The sequence below is a fragment of the Heteronotia binoei genome, chromosome 1 (genome assembly GCF_032191835.1).
Source record: "Heteronotia binoei isolate CCM8104 ecotype False Entrance Well chromosome 1, APGP_CSIRO_Hbin_v1, whole genome shotgun sequence".
Lineage (NCBI taxonomy): Eukaryota > Metazoa > Chordata > Lepidosauria > Squamata > Gekkonidae > Heteronotia > Heteronotia binoei.
Genome location: NC_083223.1, coordinates 16411856 through 16434977, shown reverse-complemented (window position 1 = coordinate 16434977; position 23122 = coordinate 16411856). Strand labels below are relative to the sequence as shown.

The following is a 23122-nucleotide window of genomic DNA, read 5'->3' as shown; positions in this document are numbered from 1 at the left end:
TCTATGAGCCCCAAAAGAAGGTGCCCCTATCCTTCATTATTTCCTATGGAAGGAAGACATTTAAAAAAGGTGTGCTGTCCCTTTAAATGTGATGGCCAGAACTCCCTTGGAGTTCAATTGTGCTTGTCCCACCCTTGTTCCTGGCTCCACCCCCAATGTCTCCTGGCTCCACCCCCAAAGTCCCCAGATATTTCTTGAATTGGACTTGGCAACCCTAGGCTAAACATCTGCCAGCTAGCTCATGCTAACTCAGCTTAGAGGGAACACTGCTATAGCAGCGCCCACCTCACAGCCTCACTGGATCTCTATATTTTCGTCTCTTCGGAGTATTTTTACTTGTTCTGTTGATGGGACCCCAGCAGCTTTGTTTATTCTTCCCACAAAATATATGGGCTCACGAGAACTTTAACTTAAACCACAGATTTATTGTAACAAAAAGTCTTAACTGGGGATATGGGAGATATTTACACAGGCTTATATGTTGTTCAGTTGTTTCAAGCTTACAATCACTTTTTCTTTCTTGGATCTTTCACAGTTACACGGTTCACAGTTTCCCTTCAACTCACTCTCCACCTCTAGCCAAGGCCTGGCCTCTTGGGATCGATGTGTCTAGTCTCACCCCTCGACTGGAGTCTCTCCTCTCAGCCCTTCTTGGTGTCCCAGACCCACATCCACTCCCTCAACCTCCTCACTAGATCTTTAGAGTAGTTTCTTGGTGTCTGTGACCATTCTGGTCTTAACTGACTCACACACACACAGCCCTCTTGGCTGGTTTGGTCAAGCTGGCAGTCTCTGGAAGACTTCCCCGTCTCCGTCTCCAGCTTCTTCACAGGATCAACTGCCCTCTTAGCCCTTCTGGCCGGCACTAACTGACCCTCTCAGTCTCTGTCAGGTCCCCACTGACAGACTTCTCTGACAGGCCTCCACTCTGTCAGACTCCAACTGACTGCACTCCTGCCTCAGCAGTTTCCCTCCCTAAACTAACTTTTTTCCCTCCCTGAGAGCTCAGAGCACTTTGCCCCCACCCTCAGGTCACCTGACGCAGCCCTGTGCGTCTTCAGCTTATGCTTAACCCATTGCTTTCCGTCACAACTGCATAGGATCAGGCCTCTCGTGGCATTTTGCCTGTGTCGCTAACTCCCTTTTCTTTCTTTCATTCCAGTCTTTGGTGCTCAGCCCTGCCCCCGATAAGGAGCTGCCCGCATACCTGGGAAACCTGAACAACACTGTAAAGACAGAACAGAAAGATATCAGCAACTCATCGGCAAACCTGGAAGCTGTGGTTGACATTTTGAATAAAATTTCGACGATACCTTTAGAAGCAGAGATGGAACCGATGGCAGTAAGTAGCTGATGGCTTTTTTAGGTGGTTATTGTGTGAGGATCAGCCAAGTATCAACCAAGTAGACTCTCTCTTATGTAAATATAGGTGGAGCTTTTTCTTTCCCATAGTATTTTTGATTTTATTCACTATTTATAAGAAACACCACCAATACATGGATTAAAGAAAAGGAAACATACACAATATACTCAATATATACATTTAAACATACAGACACAAATAGAGGATGAAGGTGATTTCCACAACAGTTAGCTTAATATATGAGTTTGTGATAGTACCTCCTATTCATTCACTCATTAATCCTATTTTGCTACATCAACGTTTAGTTATACATATACAACTTATTATCCTTAGTTCAATTGTAGCCAATCATATAGTTTATGCCATATTTCAGTAGCTTCTTGTCTAGGTTTCCCATTCAATAAAGCTGTTAATATCTAATTCAGCTGTGTCTAAGATCTTACTTAATAGGTCGTCCACAATTGGTATCTTTCTTTCCTTCCAACCTGCTGCATAGAGCAGGGGTGTCAAACTTATGGCACGGGGGCTGAATCAGGCACCCGAAGGGCTCCTATCAAGCCCTTGAGAAACTGACTGTCATCCACTTCCTTCTCTCTCTCTCTTGCTCCCTTCTGCATCACAGTTTGCTTTGCCAGGCTTGCACAAGAACTACAAAGCAAAACCTCTATTTTCTCCATTGGCTGAGGCTCCTCCCTTGGGGAGGAAGGGGGGAAGGCAGGGGCTGATTCTGCACTAACTTTGGTCCGGGGCAGGCTTCCGTTTCTCGCTGGAGCAAGCTAGCAATCTTGCACCAGCTGCTCTGCACCGCCATTTTGCCCCGGGGCAATCTGTGATTTGCCTCGCTGCAGCATGGCACGGTTTCAGGTTTATGCTGCAGCATGGCAAATTGCATGTTGCCCTGGGGCAAAATGGCAGCATGGAGCAGCTGGTGCAAAATTGCTAGCTTGCTCTGATGAAAAACGGAAATCTGCCGCAGAGCAAAGTTAGTACAGAATCAGCCAGAGCTTGCTTTGCCACGCTCTCTCAATCGCACAGCAGAGATACTAAGCCAAGCCTCTCTTCCTTCGATTGGCTGAGGCTCCTCCCACTCCTGGTCCCCTGGGGAAGGTAGAAAAGAGCCAGAGCTTCCTTTACCCAGTTCCCTGGATCACATGGGAAAAATACAAAGAAAGCACCCTTAAGGCCAACGAGTGCTAATGTTTTAAGTTTTAAAAAAAAAAAATCTTTAATTCTGTTTGTCTGTGTCCTTTATAAAGTTTCTATCTCTGCTACCTAATCTTAAATAGGAACACACACTTCCCAGCCCAACAAAGTCTCAATTTACGTCAGATCCGGCCCTCATAACAAATGATTTTGATACCCCTGGCATAGAGAATTCTGGCAGCTGTAATCATATGAACTGCTAAATGCCTATTTTCTCTACTAAATGATTGCTGTGCCATATTCAATAAAAACAATTCAGGTTTAAATGGTATTACCGTTTTCAGAATCTTTTGCAGCAGTTCATGCGCTTTCACCCAGTAGGATCTGACCCGCTTGTATGGTTACCATAGATGGGAAAAGGTACCTGATTGCTCTTGACACTTCCAACGCCATTTGGACATTCTAGGATAAATTTTCACTAATCTACAAGGTGCCTGTCATGACTCTGGGGGGTCTTACCAATTGCTGCCACCACTCTGGGTTAAGGATTCCCCTTGAGAAGGCCCAGAGTTCCCTCCCAAGCCCTTCAGGCCTTCTGTAGCTTAGGCCAAATAATAGACGTGAGCAGTCCCGTAGCCACGGAGGGCCTGGAGGGGGAACCGGCCTCCCCACCCAACCCCCCTCGGATCTTTATGGCCCCTCCTTTCTCCGCCTCCCTGTCTCCCACCCACCCACTTACTCACCCAAAAACGGAGCGAAAGAGTAAAAAGCGGGCTCCTGGGACTCCTGCAAGGCCCCCCCTCCCCCGCCCTCACTGATCACTTAATTGCAGGAAAAGTACCTGAAGCCGGTGGTGTCTACACCGGCTTTCCGGCAGGCTCAGCAAGTTCAGCGCTGGGGAGGCGAGCGCTGAAATTGCTGAGCGCGCCGGAAAGCTGATGGAGACACCACCGGCTTCAGACGCTTTTCCTGCAATCAGGTGAACAGCGGGGGTAGGGGGGCGCCTTGCAGGAGTCCCAGGAGCCCGCTTTTTACTCTTTCGCTCCGTTTTTGGGTGGGTGGGTGGGAGACAGGGAGGGAGGAGGAGGTGCCACGCGGAGGGGGGCGGGGCCGCCAAAGCTGCAGGAAGAAAAGTGGCAGCAGAGAGAGGGGGGCCACCAGAGGGGGGGCCCTCCATCCAAAAAAATTTTCTGTGCCCCCCCCCCCCCAAACCAGAATTTTCTGCCTACGGGCCTAGGTGTAAGGACCAGGCAGAGTGAACAACAAAAAGGTTTTATTTTAAAAGAGACGTTCGATGCAACATAAACGAACAAGGTGCATTAAAGAGTAAATGGGTGAAAGGACAAATAAGCAAATGCCCTAATGCGTCTGAACTTACTGTCCCTACTGTCTCAGTCAGACCTAGCCTACTTACCCTTCCTCTAAGAGCAAGGGTCTCTTCCTGGCAGCAGCTGCTCCTCAGCTCTGCCTCCTAGGAAAAGAACACCCCCTTCCTGGGCTTGGCCCTTTTATCTTCTCCTCCCAGGCCCCACCCCTCTCTGGGCTAGTTTTCCTCCAAACCCCTTGCCACTCAATCAGAGGGATACAGGGGATCCTGGGAAATGTAGGCTCTTCCCAGTACCCCTAAGCAGGCTTCCCTGGGGCCTGCAGACGTCACTAGGCCCAGGATCATGACAGTGTCCTATACCAATGATGGAACAGTTTAAATAAATTTTCCTTAGGGTGGCCATTGAAGAGGACCTCTCCAAGGTATCCACCAGACAGGCTTCTTTGTTCCTCTGAGGGCTTCTCCCTGTGACCCATACGTTCTAAGCAGGAAATCTGGAAGGAATTTAAGCATTCTATCATTACCGCCAGGGGTCATTCTGTAGAAAAATAGGTGGTGGAGCTCATTAGCATAACTCATTAGCATATGCTCTTCCCCCAGCCAAAAGCAACCCAATGCAAGAAAGGAGAGGCCTGGGCGAGTGAGGCCTGCTTGGGCCCAAGCAGGCCTCGCTCACCTGGTGCTCTCCTGGGCCACCCCCCAGTCAAAAGGCCAGCAAGCCACTGGTAGCCCAAAATCACATAAGAAGTGGAGAAAGGGTGGTGTGGGCTTCTCCAGGTGTTAATGAGGGGTGCTAGGGGGGTGGCAAAGTCCCTGGTGGTTGGCTGCCTGCCTGCTCTCCTAATCCAGGGATTGTCACGCAGCTGCATCTACTATTCAATGGACAAGGTAGGTGGGGAAGAAGACGGGAAACCCTCAGAAAGGTTCAGGAGCTGCGGTCCTGTGAGCTCCTGCTGAATCCGAGACCTGATTACCGCTAGAAACTCTAGTTGAAAACTGGTCAATAGATGGGCTGCAATAAGTTGGTTTTGTGGGAGGTACCATTTCCACTGCACAAAAATTGCGTTGCTTAAGTTTACTAACAACTATTTACTTGCTCTGTTACAGAATTTTTTATCCACGGTAGATACCGTCATCAGTGCTCCAACAGATACTTGGAATGGTGTTACGAATGGGAGCTCTCAATTATTGGACTCGGTAGAGCAATTTTCGAACTCCCTCATAGCTATTAATGACACTATTCCTTCTGTCATCCTGGAGAATATTCAGCTTCAAGGTGTCGTCCTGAACGAAAGCGACATTTCAGACTACAACAAGGATTTTACATTCTCCAGCCTCTCCAACCTCAGCAGCAACGTGCTAATCGACAAAGAGGCAATTGAAAACGGGAAACTCTTTCAATCCACCATCATCAGCGTGGCTTACTCCAATCTCAGCCATATCATCCCGCAGCACGAGCAGAGCCAAGAATTAATAAATGGCTTAGTGATCTCTACAGTAGTGAAGGCTAACCAAAGTGAGCCCTTCCAGATCAAAATGACATTTGCAAAGATAAACAAGTCGCTGATAACTCCCCGGTGTGTCTTTTGGAATTTCAGTTTCCAGGGGGACCAAGGGTACTGGGACAACACTGGCTGCCAAAGCGAAGAGAACGAAGGGCATGTCAGTTGCTCCTGTGATCACTTGACTTCCTTTTCTGTGCTGATGTCACCTGCTAAATGTGAAGACTACGGCGCAAGTAAGTGGCAGTCCCTGCGTTATCTCACTTACATAGGCTTGGGGGTCTCCATATTGAGCCTGGTGGCTTGCATTGTCATTGAAGCCCTCGTATGGAAATCAGTAACTAAAACAAGAATATCTTACATGCGCCACATTTGTATACTGAATGTTGCAATTTCTCTCCTGATCGCGGACACATGGTTCATTGTGATTGCAGCAAAGGAGCAAACTGGAAATTGCAGCAAAACGGAAACAAAGATGGAAAAGAAGCTGGGAACAGAGATTTGCATAGCAGCAGCATTTTTCGTCCACTTTTTCTACCTCTGTGTTTTCTTCTGGATGCTTTCCCTGAGCCTTTTGCTCTTCTACCACTTGGTCTTCATTTTGCACAACACGAGCAAAACCACCATGAAAGCCGTCGCCTTCTGCTTGGGTTATGGCTGCCCTCTGGTCATCTCGGGCATCACCATAGCTGTTACTTTGCCGCAGAAATCATACTTAAGAAATCATACACAAGAGGACATCTGCTTCCTCAACTGGGACAACAGCTATGCTCTCTTGGCACTGGTTGTTCCTGCCCTGGTCATTGTTGCTATCAATGCGGTGATTACCGCTGTGGTCATAGCAAAAATACCAAGACGTTCCATTGGGGAAAGGTCACGAAACGACGAGAGGAGCTCGCTATATCGGATCGCCAAGAGTATTGGCGTTCTGACACCGCTCTTAGGACTCACCTGGGGATTCGGCTTGGCAGTCGTTTTCAAAGACAGCTCACTCGTGTTCCATATTCTATTTAACTTTTTCAATGCCTTTCAGGTAAGTAGATCAAAGAAACCGAATGGCTGATAGAGCTGGATAAGGAAAATGTAGCCGGTATTTTTCAGAGGCCACTATGAAACTTCGTAGATGGATGGGGATGGGAACTTATACCTTCCATTTTCATGTGATGCCATCCACATGAATTTGGTGCGATGATCCTCCAACGATCCCAAACATGTTGGTAGCATCTTGTTATTGTTATACATGAACGTCATCCATAATGGCTGATGGGAAAGGGGATTAGTGTTCACAACAGTAATTGATCTATAGAGCTGCAGAAGAACCACATATATATTTAGATATTAATTCATCTGCAGGATTTTTACCTTTGGACAGGGCTTTTTTTGTAGCAGGCGCTCCTTTGCATATTAGGTCACACACCCCTGATGTAGCCAGTCCCCCTGGAGCTTACAGTAGGCCCTGCACTAAGAGCCCTGTAAGCTCTTGGAGGACTGGCTACATTAGGGGTGTGTGGCCTAATATGCAAAGGAGTTCCTGCTACAAAAAAAGCCCTGCCTTGGGGAAAACCAGGGTCAAAAGGGCTCTGGGTAGGGAGAGGAAGGTGGGGAAGACAGTGGGCCATTATCTCTTTCCACTGGCGAGTATAGGGGTATCTTTTGGCTACCAAGAACAAATTAATGTACAGATTAATTGGAACTAAATGCATGTACAAATTAATGGAACTAAATGCATGGTAGAAACATAATCAGTTTGTCTGTTTGCCACATCTGGACTAATGGTGCAGGGGTGGTCAAACTGTGGCTCAGGAGCCACATGTGACTTTTTCACACATATCATGTGGTTCTCTCTTTAAATCACTCTCCAAGCCAAGTAAGTTGGCAGCTTGGAGAATGAGTTTAAAGTTAAAGCTGCTTTCTTTCCACCTCTCTCCCCCTCCCCCTTCAGCTATTTGCCTTCCTTCCTTGTGGCTCTCAAACATTTGATCCCATTACTTTTACAAAGCTGTATGTCATAGAATATCCAAGACACAGTTACAAAATGTTATATAATTTGGATTTGTAAATATTTTTTTCAGGGATTATTCATTCTGTTGTTTGGAATTCTCTGGGACAGAAAGGTAGGAGAAGAATCATATTAAAAGAGCACAGTTATAAAAATTGCCATTTGTTGCTTGATTTTGGCTTTAATTTTCCTCATTTTAAACCTGCAGGTACGAGAAGCCTTGCTGAATAAGTTCTCACGGTCCAGATGGAGTTCCCGGACCTCAAAGGTAACATACAATCCAGGAACAAAGAACTGGTTGGTTCCAAAGCACCCTTCCATAGATGGACAGTAACTTCCTCTCATGGAAGAGCTGTTTTATGTCTTCCATGACAAATGCGTCGCCTAAGGAAAGAGACGCTAAATCTGAAGCTTTCTTTTTGCAGGGGAATTTTAAAATCCTCTTAGATAAGTGAAGGATGGAAACTGATGTACCCAGTACAAATTTCTGTGCAAGCACTTTTTTTTTTAATAAATAATCTTTATTTGTTAATCTTTTTAATCCATTACAACAAATATTTTTTATATTTCCAACACGCCCTTCCTTCCTCCCTCCCCCCCCCACCCTTTACTCCTAATCTCTTCCCCCCAGCCATGGGCACAAAGTCTTAACCTTCCACTGAAGGTGCGTCCTTCCTTCTGTCCATTCTAGGTAGGTCTTCCATCTGGTCGTAATTTCCTTGGTTTTCTCATCCCATGTTGTCATCTTGTTAAGTACTGCCACGATGTCTGACTGTATAAATTCAAACAAATAATTGTGCCAGATTTCTACTGTCCATTTACTTTTGTCCTTCCAACCCAAAGCAATGACCGCCTTACCCGCCAATACCATAGCCTTGACTAAATTTTGCACACTCCTGTCTATTATCGGGCCACCTATTGTACTTAACAACATAAGATTAAACTTATGTTAATGTTATATTGCATACTTTTCTGATTATTTCGATAATTTTGTTCCAAAAGATCTTTACTTCCGGGCATTCCCACCACATATGAGCATACCACCCTTTAGAAAGTTTACAATGCCAGCATAGCGGACTCAATCCTGGAATCATATTAGCTAATTGTGCTGGGGTCTTATACCATTTTGTAAGAAATTTATATTCAAGTTCTTTAAATTTGGTTACTTTGATTTCTTCTATTCCTTTCTTAATTTTTTCAGCCGACCTCTCTGATATCCTGCCCTCCTAGCTCCATCTCCTCTGTAAATACTCTACTATTTCTCCATATTTACTATCATCATTCTATATATCTTCCCTACCAAACCCTTTTTCTGCTTTGTCATTTCTTTGTATAATACTTCCATTGGCATGTCTATCAAAAAATCTTCATTTTCACTAATCTTTTTTACTGTCTTGTAAAGCCCAGCTACTTTTAACCAATATTGTTTTCCTATTTCTTCTGTTATTTCCTGTAAGGGTTTAAGAATTCCACTTCGAAACATGTCTTCCACTCTGCAATAACCTTTAAGATTTAACCTTTCCCACCAATTAGTTTCTTGCACTTCCTCATTGACTGTTGCCAGGGGTGCCCATCTAGAAACTCTTCCTAACCAATGTGGCTGCCATTTCTTCCAAACCTCTAATGAAGCTCTTCTAGGGCCTATTGTTAATTGTAAGTCTTTGTTCGTAACTTTAGAAAAAATGCCTGATCTCCCAATATTATCATTTATTTCATTCTCAAAGTTGACCCACTTCTGAGTGTTTTCCTCACCTATTTCCAATAGTGGTTTTAGTTGGAAGGCTTCGTAATAAATATTTAGGTCCGGAATTCCCCATCCAAATTCTGATTTATGATTATATATTATTCGCTTATGGAATCTGCAGTTTTTACTGTTGAATATCCATTCTCTTAATGCTCTATTCCATTGTTCAATTTTATTTTTCCTTGTACCCTTGTTTGAAATAGGTATGTTAACTTTGGTACCCAAAACATTTTAGCGCTTCTTATTCTAGATGATATCCTAACGTTTTATTTTTCCATCTTTTCATGTCTCTCTCAATTTTTTTCCATATTTTATCATAGTTATCCTTTATCATTTTATCGATATTTTTATGAAGAACTATACCTAAATATTTATATTTCTTATCCTCCAATCCTATTTTTGTAGACCTATTTATCTCTTGCCTTTCTTTTCTGTTAACATTGAAATAAATAATTTCTGATTTTTCCAAATTAACCCCTAGCCCCGAACACTTTTCAAAGTCTTCTAGGATAATCTTAATTTCTTTAACCCCCTCTTTAGGATTAGTCATAATTACAATAATATCATCTGCAAAAAGGTTAAGCTTCATCTCTTCATTACCTATTTTATAGCCCTCTATTCTACCCGAATTTCTAATCCGTTCCGCTAGTTGTTCCATTGCTATTATGAATAAGAGAGGAGATAGAGGACAACCCTGTCTTACTCCTCCTTGTATAGAAAGTACTTGTGTATGATTGTTATTTATTCTTACTTTCGCATTTCCTCCTTTATAGATCTCCTGAAGTGCCTGTAGGAACCTTTTCCCTTTCCCAATTTTCCTCAATATTTGCCACAGAAATTCATGAGATAGAGTATCAAAAGCTTTGTAAATGTCCAGTTTTAATAATCCTATTTTTTCCTTCTGACCATGATATAGGACATTAAGTATATTTCTAATGGGGTGTGTGATGTTTCTACCCTTAATAAACCCATATTGGTCCTCTTTGATGATTGTCGAAATGACCTTCTGAAGTCTATTAGCCAATATTTTTGCAAAAATCTTATAGTCTTGATTTAATAGACTTATTGGTCTGTATGAACCTACCTCTTCCGGGTCCTTTTGAGGTTTTAGGATTAATATTATTTCCGTTTCCCTCCACGTATCTGGGGCATTCTTTCCTCCCAACACTTCATTGAAAACTGCTTGCATTTCAGGTGCAATAATTTCAATCATTTCTTTATAGAATTCACCTGTAAAATCATCTAGCCCTGGTGATTTGCCTTCTAATGCTTCGATCCTCTCTTTCTCCAAAGAAAGACTAATTGACTCCTGGAACTCCTTTATGGGCTTTTCCTTATACAAATTTTTATAAAAATTCTCAAAGGCCTTAATAATTTCCTTGGGGCTTTGTGTTGAGTTTTTGTTAATTTTTATATTTCTAACCTTCTGTTTTGCTTTTTTAATCTTCAAATAATTCGCCAATTGTTTCGCCGTATTAATACTATTTCTCTGAAAATCATTCCTTACCATAATTTCCTTTTTCCATATTGTAGCTATGTCTAATGCCTCCAGCTGTTTTTGGATCTCTTTTATTTTGTTCTGTTTTGCAGGGCAATATTTTATCATTTGTTCCTTTTGTAGCTTCTCCAATTCCTGAAATTTGGCTTGTCTTTTTTCGTACCAATCTCTTTTCATCCTCTTTTCGCTCTTTATACAATGCCCCCTTATTACTGCTTTGGCAGCATCCCATAATATATTAGTGGGAACCGTTTCTCTATTTTCCTTAAAATATAAATTTATCTGTGTTTTCATAAAGTTTCTATCCTCTTCTTTTGCCATTATTAAATTATTATATCTTCAGGTTCTATTTGTTATTTGTAAATTTAACTCTAACTCAATACTTATAGCAGCATGGTCACATATCCAGATTGGAAAGGTTAGAATTTCTTTTATAGACATATTGTTATTCTTTTCCAGGATTATATAATCTATGCATGACGCTGTTTTATGCCTACTAGAAATGTGTGTGGGTCTAGGTCTAGAACTTGTAAATTCATGTGCTTCTTTCAATCCCCATTCTCCCAACTTAATATTTTTATTCTTTGTTATATCCATGTTAAAGTCCCCTGCAACTATTAATTCACCCTCTGAGAATTGTTGAATCTTTTTGAAGACTTTAATTAGAAACTTCTTTTGTTTTTTGTTTGGTGTGTAAATATTCACTAGGGTAACCCGTTTACCTTCCATTTTAAACTTAACTAATAGGTATCTACCTTCCTTATTTGTTAATGTTTCGGTATCCTCTATTGTTAAGTTCTTATGGACCAAGGTTGCCACCCCCATGGCCTTGGAAGTCCCTCTAGCTTCTGCTAAGACCTGCCAATACGGATCTTTTATTAACGGTGTTCTATCTTTTTTTTTTTTATGTGTGTCTCTTGCAGAGACATCAAATCTATCTTTTGTTCTCTAGCTAATTTAGTTAACCTATATCTCTTCAGATTTGATGTTAACCCATTTACATTCAGTGAAAGTATTCTTAATGACCTATCCATTTTCTTTATTTTTTTCCCTCATTGTCCTCCCTGGCTGTGGGTGTTTATCTATATATATTAGGAGATGCCTTCCCTTCCCCCCCTTCCCTGTGGTTGAGGCAGAAATGTGGACGAAAGCATCATCCCGTCTCCTACCTTCCAGAGTGTATGCATCCCTAATCTCCCCCTACATATCATTCCAGATAGTTAGCTCATTAAATCTTGTATACTTCCCTTTATGAGATATCCTCAAGAGAAGCCGTCCTTCGCCTTTTATCAAGCCTGCTTGATGCTCCTTCTCCTGGATCATCAGGTGTCTCCATGGTTTCCTCTTCTCTAGTACACTCAAGTCGCCTGTGGCAAGTCCCAATCTTCTCAAAAGTTCTTCTGCCTCCTTCTAGCTATCATCCTCTTCCCATCTTTAAATATTATTATTGTAGCTGGGTACCCCCATGAAAATTTTACTTTGTTGTCATATAGTTTTTTCCCATAAGGTCTCATTATGTTTTTCTGTTTAATAGTCTCTTGGCAGAAGTCTTTTCTCACCCAGACCTCTGAAGGACAAATCCTCCTTCTTTTTCAAAGTTTTATAAATTTCTTGCTGTAGCTTCTCTCTTGTAAATTTAATAATAACATCCCTTGGAGCCCCTCCCTCTCTTCTCCTCTGTAGTCTGTGGGCTCTTTCAGTTTCTTGAGGCTGAACCTTAACTCCTTCTTCTTCAATCCATTCTCTCAGCTTTCCCTCTAGAAGCGTATTATTTATCTCTTCAGTAATTCCTGAAAATATGAGGTTAGCTCTCCTATTCCTCTCTGAAATCATTGCCAGCTGGCTAGATAACTGATCTATTTTTTGTTTATTTTCGTTTGCAAGTTCCTTGGCTGAATTAGCCGTCTGAGTTGTAACTCTAAGCTCTTCAGCAATACTCGAAACTGCTTCATTTATTGTTTTAATTTCTTCCAATAGCTGCCCCAGTGAGGCTGTTACTATATTTTGAAAAGCAGACAGTTGCTCAGATAACTCCCTAATTGTCTTTGCCATCCTCACACTTCACTTGGCCTAATGAGAGCTTGTATTCACTCAGGGCGTTGCCTCCTTAGAAGAGTTAAAAATAGTTGTTTTGGAACGCTCAGATAAGACTTCTTTCAGACACCAAATACTCCTACAGCAATTCCTTCTTACTATTAGCCTTGAGGACAGACTTATCTCAATTTATTTGAGCTTTTAGCAAATTACGCTGAGGAGAGAACGGGCCAGCTGTCGGCTTTCTTCAGCACTTGCGTACAACTGTGCAAGCACTTACAAAACAATACTAGTTGCTGTTTTCCTTCCACTCATGGTGCTTTAAATCCAACCTAATATATTTGTGTCTGTGTTTCATTTAACTGTAAAACAGAAACAGTGCCTACAACCAATTCCCCACTAGCCTTATGCCGCTCTCACTCTCCTCTTCTCTGCAGGGCTTCACACAATCTGCCCCAGGAGACTGCAACTGCTCCGCCTCTTTTGCGCAGCAAACAAGATCCTCTAAAAACCAGTTTCTGTTTGTGGTGCGAAAAAGGTGAAGCGAGTTGCAGCGCTGGGGCAGATCGTGTGAAGTCCCACGGAGAAGAGGAGCAAGAGAGCGGCATAAGGCTAGTGGGGAATCGGTCTAAGTGTATACCTAAATAGATGTCTACCCAGGGCTTTTTTAGCAGAAACACACAGGAATTTAGCAAAGCGCACGCATGGGGCATTTCCTGACCATATGAAAGGCCAGGGCACGCCATGCACACATCTCACAAATGTTTGAGTGCTCCTCTAAGCATGTGCAGGCCTGCACCTAATGCATGTGAAGTGTGATTGCCTTGATGTGTCCCTTCTTGGGGCAGTTTTTTCAAAGCCAAGAGACACCAGGGCAAATTCCAAGTGTGATCGCACCCAGCGTAGCATTCAAATCACAGATGGGCTTATAGCGGCCCCTGTTGGTTCTTCAAGGCAAGAGACGTCCAGAGGTAGTTTGCCATTGCCTTGCCTCCACACGCTATAGAAAAAGGCATGAAAAGCGCAACTTTGATACAAAATGAATAATTGAAACCGGAAACAGCACTGCTAGCCAGAAGCAGTTTAAAAAAAACAGAAACCAGCACATCCATGCACGAAACCGCAACAAAAACTTAGTCCAAGCAATCATACAAAAGAGACCATTTTATGCTGGTGTTATGTATTGAACATAAGTGGTTATGCAGCATGGCGATCGCTACTGAAGGCGACCCCCGGGTCCCCGGATGTAGCTCGCCAGACGCCCCGCCCATCAAGATCTGAGGCGGGAAGTTTGACTGACCAGGATTGGCCTGGTCAGACGAGGGGGCAGTTCCGGGTGATGTATATAAGCGGGACCCGGCCCGCGTGTTCCCTCTCTTGTGATGTGCTACTGAATAAACTATGTTGCCTCCAAACCGTTTTGGTTCTCAGTACATTACAGCTGGAAAGCCGGAAGAGAAGGGGCCAAATAGTATTTTTGTGACTATCATTTATTTTTTTGCCAAGCATCCTGGGCCTTCCACCACCATCATTTCAAGGTCACATGTTACTGATCCGTTGTTAAAAGTACAGGCACACCCTAATTTCTTGCACCCACCACCATATTACTGGCAGTGATTTGATTCTGTGAAGGTACCTGCAGTCCACCGTGGGATTTACATGCATTTGTTCTTGCCCTGTAGATAGATCCAAATAGGCAGCCATGTTGGCCTGAAATAGTAGAACAAAGCAGGAGTCAAGTTGCACCTTTAAAACCAACTTAGTTTTATTCAGAACATAAGCTTTCATGTGCTCTCTAAGCACACTTCATCAGATGAGGGATCCGGTACAGTGAGCAAAGCCGCACATAGCTGGTAGCCAGTGGCTCAGAATGCAAACTGGTACAAATTTAAGATCCAATGACAGTATGGTATACAGTATAGTACAGCAAACCACTCCCTACCAGATAGTTTTACTATACTGTCATTGGATCTTAAATTTGTACCAGTTTGCATTCTGAGCCACTGACTACCAGCTATGTGTGGCTTTGCTCACCGTACCGGATTCCTCGTCTGATGAAGCGTGCTTAGAAAGCACACAAAAGCTTACGTTCTGAATAAAACTAAGTTGGTCTTAAAGGTGCAACTTGACTCCTATTTTGTTCTCGTTCTTACCCTGTGCATGAAAGCAAGATTGCATGCATGTCCTAGGTGGATCAAGACATTTTGAAGCTTTGCAGCTTGTTATTTATGCTTATTTCTGTCTTGCAGTCCACAGGCCAGAGCCCATCTGCTCCCATGCTCTCTCTCAGTTCCCCCTTCTCCAGAGTATTAAACAACTTGTTTGGCAAAGCAGGTAAGCAATGATTTATTTCTTTACCTTAGATTTATATCCCACCCACTCTGCAAGAGGACTCAGGGCGGCTAACGGTCATGTTAAAAACAACAATTTCAGTTAGAATTTTAAAAAACGACGAAACTTAAAACAAATAACAATTTCAACTAAATATTCGGTGCGATACAAGAATTTTAAAATGGGCGGATCAGATGTCATGATTCTTCTGTTTATCTGTTGGTGGTCCTTCCGATGGTATCGCTCAGCAGCATAGAGTGGCAGCCATCTCCCACTTAGTTATTATAGGCCTGTCGGGAAAGTTCAGTTTTACAGGCCCTGCGGAATTGGGAGAGATCCCGCAGGGCTCTTATGGGAGAGCATTCCGCAGCATTGGTGCTGCCACTGAGAAGGCCCTGGCCTGTGTAGAGCTTAGTTTGGCCTCCCTTGGTTTGGGGATGGATAGCAGATTTTGAGCTCCTGAACACAGTGCTGTCTGGGGAACATATGGGGAACAGCGGTCCCATAGATAGACAGGTCCTCGGTCATATATGATAAAAAGGAAGCAAAGCCAAAAGGTCATTGAAGACATCAATTTACAAGATTCCTATGGGACAGAAAAGTCTCTGCGATTCTTTCTATCGGGCATTTGCTGAGACATTTCTGTCTCTTAGGTATCTTGTAAATTTATGTCTTCAATGACCTTTTGGAGTTGTTAAGACTTCCGTGCCTGAAGAAATTTCTGAAACAGGAAGTGAAAGTTAACGGTCCTGTCGTGTTATTCATGGGATTGAGGAAACTGGATTATCCACTGTGAACTTGTGTGTGAATATTACTATTGGATTTGGACTTTACTATTGTTACCAGTGGAAGGATTTTGTACATTGGACTTCCATAATATACCTGTTCTGCTTTAAATGGTTATAAATGGTATTGGTATGCTATTCATAGTAATTTGGGGTCATGGTGGCCTTTTGGGTCTGTGTTAGTCTCAAGAATATGTATCAAGCAGGGCGATCTAGGGCTCAGTTACTTTCTGAGATGCTCCTAGGCTTGTGTCAAGCTGTTCTACTACAGACCAGGGCTTTTTTTGTAGCAGGAACTCCTTTGCATATTAGGCTACACCTCCCTGAGGTAGCCAATCCTCCAAGAGCTTACAGGGCTCTTAGTACAGGGCCTACTGTAAGCTCCAAGAGGATCGGATGCATTAAGGGTGTGTGGCCTAATATGCAAACGAGTTCCTGCTACAAAAAAACAAACAAACCTGGATGCGGCTATCCTTGGAAACTACTCTGACACAGGTAATGTCACTGAACTAGGGTTGCCAATCCCCAGGTGGGGGCAGGGGATCCCCCGGTTTGGAGGCCTTCCCCCCGCTTCAGGGTCATCAGAAAGCAGGGGGAGGGGAGGGAAATGTCTGCTGGGAATTCTATTATTCTCTATGGAGATTTATTCCCATAGGAAATCATGGAGAATTGATCCATGGGTATCTGGGGGGCTGTTTTTTGGAGTAGAGGCACCAAATTTTCAGTATAGCATCCAATGCCTCTCCCCAAAATACCCCCCAAGTTTCAAAAAGATTGGACGAGGGGGTCCAATTCTATGAGCCCCAAAAGAAGGTGCCCCTATCCTTCATTATTTCCTATGGAAGGAAGGAATTGAAAAGGTGCGCCGTCCCTTTAAATGTGATGGCCAGAACTCCCTTTGGAGTTCAATTATGCTTGTCACAGCCTTGATCTTGGCTCCACCCCTAATGTCTCCTGGCTCCACCCCCAAAGTCCCCAAATATTTCTTGAATTGGACTTGGCAACCCTACGCTGAACAGCACTTTCTGAATGTCATTTTGCTTTCTGTTACAGGGAAATATCAAGTCTCTTCCACGGAATCGGCCTCTTCATCTTCCGAAAACACCTCCAAAGCGCATTCTTTGCTGACCTGAAGATATGGATGCCTGCCTTTTCAGAAGGCCTCAGGGTGTTGCTTCTTTTCGGAGAAAGCAAGCAAGAAGAATCTGTGAATAGTGGAAAACTCGCCTCTGCCTTGGCTGCCAAGTGCTGCGACGTATTCACGTGGCACGTTATTTTCTCCAATGTGATACAAAGACAGTGAATATGAAGACCAGCTTTTGTGCGAGACTCGAGTCAGCGACTCATGCTCCGGTGTTGTCAGATGCTGGGTGCCTTCCTGTCTGAGAGCACTGCCCATGTCCCCTAGTTCCTGCTGCCATTTTGACCTCCATCCAGTTGCAGTCCTGGCCAACTAGTTGTGCTGAGTGCCTGCAGATGGGAGCTGCATTCCCCCAGGTGTACCATAAAACACATCCTCACAGTTCAGTGGGTTTAAATAAGTAGGGTTGCCAATCCCCAGCTGGGGGCAGGGGATCTCCCGGTTTGGAGGCCCTCCCCCTGCTTCAGGGTCATCAGAAAGTGTGCGGGGGGGAAAGGGAAATGTCTGCTGGGGCACTCCATTATTCCTTATGGAGGCCAATTCCCATAGAGTATAATGGAGAATTGATCTGCTGGTATCTGGGGCTCTGGGAGGCTGTATTTTGAGGTAGAGACACCAAAAATTCAGCATACCATCCAGTGCCTTTTCCCAAAATACCCTCCAAGTTTCAAAAAGATTGGACCAGGGGGTACAATTCTGTGAACCCCCAAAGAAGATGCCCCTATTCTTCCTTATTTCCAGTGGAGGGAAGGCATTTAAAAGGTATGCGGTCCCTTTAAATGTGAGGGCCAGAACTCCCTTTGGAGTTCAGTCGTGCTTGTCACAACCTTGCTCCTGGCTCCACCCCCAAAGTCCCCAGATATTTCTTGAATTGGACTTGGCAACCCTACAAATAAGCAATTGTGCATGCAGCTATGTATGCTCATGTACACAGCTTTCTCTTACTGTCCTTGAGTGTTTGTATATTATTCTGTTTGTAGACAAGGGTTGGGCCGGGAAGGGTGAGGCATGTACACCCATACACCCACAATTGGGCTTGAGCTACAGACTACTTCTGTTGTTGGAAATGGAAAATGATTTCTCAAGCGGTCGATAGCAGGGATTGAACGCAGAAACCCAGTGTCGGAGTCCACAAGCTTATCCACTATGCTACAGGCAGACTATTTAATTCAGTACAATCTGTATATTATTCCCCACCACCGCCATTGTTTAAAGGAACTCTGCCAGGGTCCTTCTTTTTATAAACTTCCCTTCCTCCAAAAAGAGAAGCACTTTATTTTTGTACTATAGGGTGATATGAAAGGGATCTTTTTTTCTGTATACATGTAAATATACATATTTATGATGGAATTCAATAAAAGCTGCTTGCACGAGGCTTAAACGAAACATTATTCAGCATTTCTTTCAAAGCTGCAAATGTGAAGGACAGCCTTATTTAATAGCTTGCCCTACACCTGCACAGTTCAGTTCCTTGGGGCCTGTGCTTTAAAGCCAGAATCAGGTCTGTTCTTGGCCCACTGTTAAAATGTTTATGGCACGTGGATATGGGAAAAGGTATAGAATGGGCTGACGAGGGAGAGCTCAGATAGATCCATACTGAAAGCACTCCATATACTACCAAGCCATCTGTATGAACATGATGATAGCAATTAATCGCTTGCCCTCAATAATTTGAGGAGCGGGAGAGGGGGAATGAAGTGGAAATGGTGTTGATGGTGACACTAAAAAATTCATCTAGTCTCTATGGTCTTTACCATAGCAATCAGGGAGAAATCCTGGACTGTCACCTGGAAGTGACATCACTTCCTCTTGAAACTCCATCCTCCTAGGCATCAGACCCCAGTCTCCCAGCATTTGCCTTCATACACAACTTTAATGCCAACAGCTCATGAACTAGAATTTTTGCTCACAAGACTCCACAGTTTAGAGAGAGCATCGATAGGAACCAAATATCCCAACAGCAAGCACTTCAAGAAAAACTCAAGAAGGAGAAGAATAAGTCAGAAGCAAAGTCTTTGAAATCTGAGGGAAAAAAATGCATGATTTAGAAAGGCATTTAGAGCAGGAGATTCAAGTTGTCTACTACCTGATACAGCCAAACAAAAAAGGGATAAATGGCACCAAGGTTGTTGTTTTCAGAGGGTAGCCATGTTGGTCTGCCATAGAAAAAATAGATTTGAGTCTCATCGCAGCTTCAAGACCCACAAGATTTTTGGGGTATGAGCTTTTGAGAGTCAACGCTCCTTTCATCAGTTATGCTTGTTGTAAGGCAGACATTAAAAAAGCTTGTGAGAGTAGCTAGGAGGCCCACACAGAGGACTGAGGGCCTGTATCCACCCCAAAGATGTTGCAGGAAGTTTCCCTCCCCTACCCCTTTAAACTCCATAGTGGAACACCCACCAAACCCAGACCAGAAAAAAAACCCAGTCCACATAACTCCCATAAAAACAAAAATCACCCAGCGATAAGGGGCAATGACAGGAATTGGTACTTGAGGCCATAACATGACCATCAAAGCTAAAGCTATAGCTGACTGCTAGACCTCTGAACATGGACACCTGTATAATTTGGATGACCAACATGGTCACATGTGAAACTGCCTTATATTGAATCAGACCACCGGCCCCAGGATGCCTTGGTTATCTGTCACCAGGGGAAGGGTCTTCCCAGTTGTGGCCCCTATCTTGTGGAATGCACTCTCAGGTGGCACCGATACCCTGCCAGACTTGTTTCGTTTCTGCAGGGCATGTAAAGCTGAATTGTTTAGGTTGGCCTTTGGAGGGTAACCACTTATTTGGGCTGTTTTAATCATGGTACAGTGATAGCCACATATTTTAATGTTTTAATGCAGGGGTGTCAAACATGCAGCCTGGGGGCCAAATCTTCTTCCTTCTCCCTCTCCCTTGCTTCCCTCTGCATCTCAGCTTGCTTTGCAAGGCTTGCTCAATAGCACAGGAGCTACAGAGCAAAACCTCAGTGTTCTCCATTGGTTGAGGCTCCACCCCCTCCTGGTCCCCTGGGGAGGGAGGGAAAGAGCCAGAGCTTCTTTTGTTCAGTTCCCTGGATCCCATGGGAGAAATACAAAGAAAGCACCTTTAAGACCAACAAGTGCTAATGTTTTAAGTTTTTTTAAAAAAAAATCTTTAGTCGTGTTTGTCTGTGTCCTTTAAAAAGTTTGCTACCTAATCTTAAATAGGTACACAGATGCCCCGGCTCGGCATGGCCCAGCCCGGCCCAATAAGGTCTCATTTATCTCAGATTCGGCCCTCATAACAAATAAGTTTGACACCCCTGTTTTAATGTTTATATTTTATATTTATTTGTTTTTATCCTGTTTTTACTTCATTGGTTTTAATGTTGTACATGACCATGGGACCCTTTGGGTGAGAAGTGACCAAGAAAATATAATAATGAAATAAATTACTCCTTACCCCTGTGACGAGTTCCTCCACTGGTTTCTGAACAAGTCAGATTTCATCAGATGCATGAAGTGAGAACATTCAGAAACCGGTGGGGAACATTACGATTCTCCAGTACACGCTGCAGCTGTTCTAACAGTTACTGTCAGGGCTTTTTTTGTAGCAGGAACTCCTTTGCATATTAGGCCACACCCCCTGATGTAGCCAATCCTCCTGGAGCTCATAGTAGGCCCTGTACGAAGAGCCCTGTAAGCTCTTGGAGAACAGGCTACATCAGGGGTGTGTGGCCTCATATGCAAAGGAGTTCCTGATTACTGTTCTCCTCCAGGGTCATTTCGTAAAAAAAGAGATGCTGGAGCTCATTAGCAGAACTCATTTGCATAACTAATTTCTAAATGCCACACGCCCCTGACGTCGCCAGAAGGTGTCCTAATTATACCAGCTCAGCGTCTATCTTAAAATGCTTCTTGAATGATAATTGTCACAATGGAACTTTAGTCACATCATACTTTTTAGATGAGTTTCTCCTGCGTGGCCACAGTGGTGTGATGAAGATATCCATCTGTTTGCTTTCTATGTTTCAGTTATTTTCCCATTTTTTTTGTGGAGGAAAATATTTTGCTGCAACAGACCACCACGGCTGCGCCTCTGAAATTATCTAGGCTTTTTTATGTAGAAAAAGCCCAGCAGATGTACATTTGCATATTAGGCCACACCCCCTGGCGTCACCCTTGTTTCACACAGGGCTTTTTTTGTAGAAAAAGCCCAGCAGGAATTCATTTGCATATCAGGCTACACCCCCTGATGCCAAGCCAGCTGGAACTGGATTCCAGAGCATTCCTGCAAAAAAAACCCAAACCATTTGCACGAATGGTTCGTACAAGCTGCAAAGTAACATTGTACTGTAATGTGTGAGCCACTGCCTTTAGCACGGGTTCCAAAGCTAAAAGAAAGCGGCCAGTGGAAGGTGAAGGAAACACAGAACTGAACCTAGGACCTGTGCAGTCGCTGCACCTGTCAGACTTTGGTCTGCTACCCATAGGAGGAATCATATATAAGTGTGGGACTGTCTACGTCTTTCAAGAAAAGGAGAACTGAGACAGTGGACTGTAATGTACAACCTTACAAGAGTGATGTGAAATAACATTCCGATTTTGAAAGTACTACCTTACAAGAGTGGTGTGAAATAACTTTTTGATTCTTCTATGGACATTTAATGAATTTTGGTTTGTGATGATAATAATATAATTGCATCATTATGAAAGAAATTGCTTAAGCACTTACTTGCAACATAAAAACGCAGTGGTTTATTTATAGTGTTTGCTGACTAAAGACGTATGCAAGAAAATATTTTAAAGGCGTAAGTTCATTTGAAAGGGAATCCTGTTAAACGGAGCTTTTGCCTGAAATGTAGAGGAGTTACTATCAGAGTTATGCATAACCTCACTCCCTAACATCATGACCAATTCCTTGCTAGCTCAAGTGATCAATTCACCCACCAGTTGCTGCATAGGTACATTTTGATCCGTGGATCCCTCCAATTCCCCCCTCAGCTTCTGGATCTCTAGAAAACAAGAGCAGGAAGCCACAAGGGAAACTGGAAGGAACCGCGGATCAAAATGCTCCTGTGCAGCAACTGGTGGGGAATTGATTGCTTGAGCCGGGGAAAGCAGAACCCTGAAGGCAGAGCAACTGCTAGTGAGGAATCAGTCTTTGTGATTGGCTTACTGCCCCAAAGACGCCTACAGGCTTTAAAAGGTTGGGAACCCCTGCTCTAAGGTTATCCATAGAAAACTGCAGTTACAACAGAGTTGCCCATGGTTACAATATCATCCTAAAATAGCTAAGCCTGGCAACCAGTCAGAGGGCACGGGGTCAGGGAAATGGTGTGAGGCGGCACCATCGCAAGTGGGGATGATGTCACTTCCAGGCACAACACAGAAGTGACAACGGGTAGCTCTAGGAATCACTGGAAACTTGATGGATCCAGGCGGGCAGCCGTGTTGGTCTGAAGCAGTAGAGCAAAACAACAGTCAAGTTGCACCTTGAAGACCAACAAAGTTTTATTCAGAATGTCAGCTTTCGTGTGCTAGAAGCACACTTCATCAGACAACAGGATGGAATGGCCAGCAGTCCTAAATATAGAGAAAGTGGGCAGTGAGTTAGCATGCAGAGTCATGGAAATGTTTTTTAGCAGATTAAAAGAATCACAAGTTGGGGTCTGGGGTTTGTTAGTTAGTGTTAACTGGACTGAAACAACAACAAAAGGTAATGCAAAGCAGATTGATGTCCATGTACTAAACCCATGAAGTATCCTGGGTGTGAACTGCAATTCTAGTTTGCCATTAGAAAAAAGAATACATTAAAATATAGTGGATGATGGGTTAGTATATGTAATGAGATAAACAGCCAGTATCCCTATTTGAGTACGTCAGTACAAAGAACATTTTTCTGATGCACTATTCTAAAAGAGAAATACATTGGAATACTGTGGCTATATAGCTATACCAGGCGAAAGTGGGTTTAGTACATGTAATGAGATAAAAAAAACCCAATATCCCTGTTCAGTCCCGGGGGAGTGTTTGTTCCCAGTTCCATAATAATTTAATTCAGCAGTTTCCCTCTCCATTCTGTCCTTGAAGTTCCTTTGCAGCAAAACTTAATGGTTTATAGAGTTTTACCATAGAGTTTCCAGCAATTCCTAGGGCTAACAGCATTGTGTATTAATTTTAAATAGTGGTGGATTACAGAAACTTGGGTTGGGGAATTCCCTGCCCCGACTGGGAGCCCGGCAGTGGTATCCTAAGGCAGTGCTCAGGATGGCTCTGGAAAAGCA

At 43.5% G+C, this 23122-nt stretch overlaps 1 protein-coding gene across 1 annotated transcript in view; it reads left to right on the top strand.

Moving 5' to 3' along the window:
- The window catches only part of ADGRF5 (adhesion G protein-coupled receptor F5), a 61570-nt gene extending 44685 nt beyond the window's left edge, over positions 1 to 16885 (top strand). The window contains exons 15-20 of the mRNA XM_060257770.1: positions 1163 to 1342; positions 4941 to 6368; positions 7408 to 7449; positions 7543 to 7602; positions 14860 to 14944; positions 16780 to 16885. Coding sequence (XP_060113753.1) covers positions 1163 to 1342; positions 4941 to 6368; positions 7408 to 7449; positions 7543 to 7602; positions 14860 to 14944; positions 16780 to 16859 — 1875 coding nt within the window. The 3' untranslated portion in view covers positions 16860 to 16885. The remainder of the gene's footprint in view (positions 1 to 1162; positions 1343 to 4940; positions 6369 to 7407; positions 7450 to 7542; positions 7603 to 14859; positions 14945 to 16779) is intronic.
- Positions 16886 to 23122: the final 6237 nt, after the last annotated feature.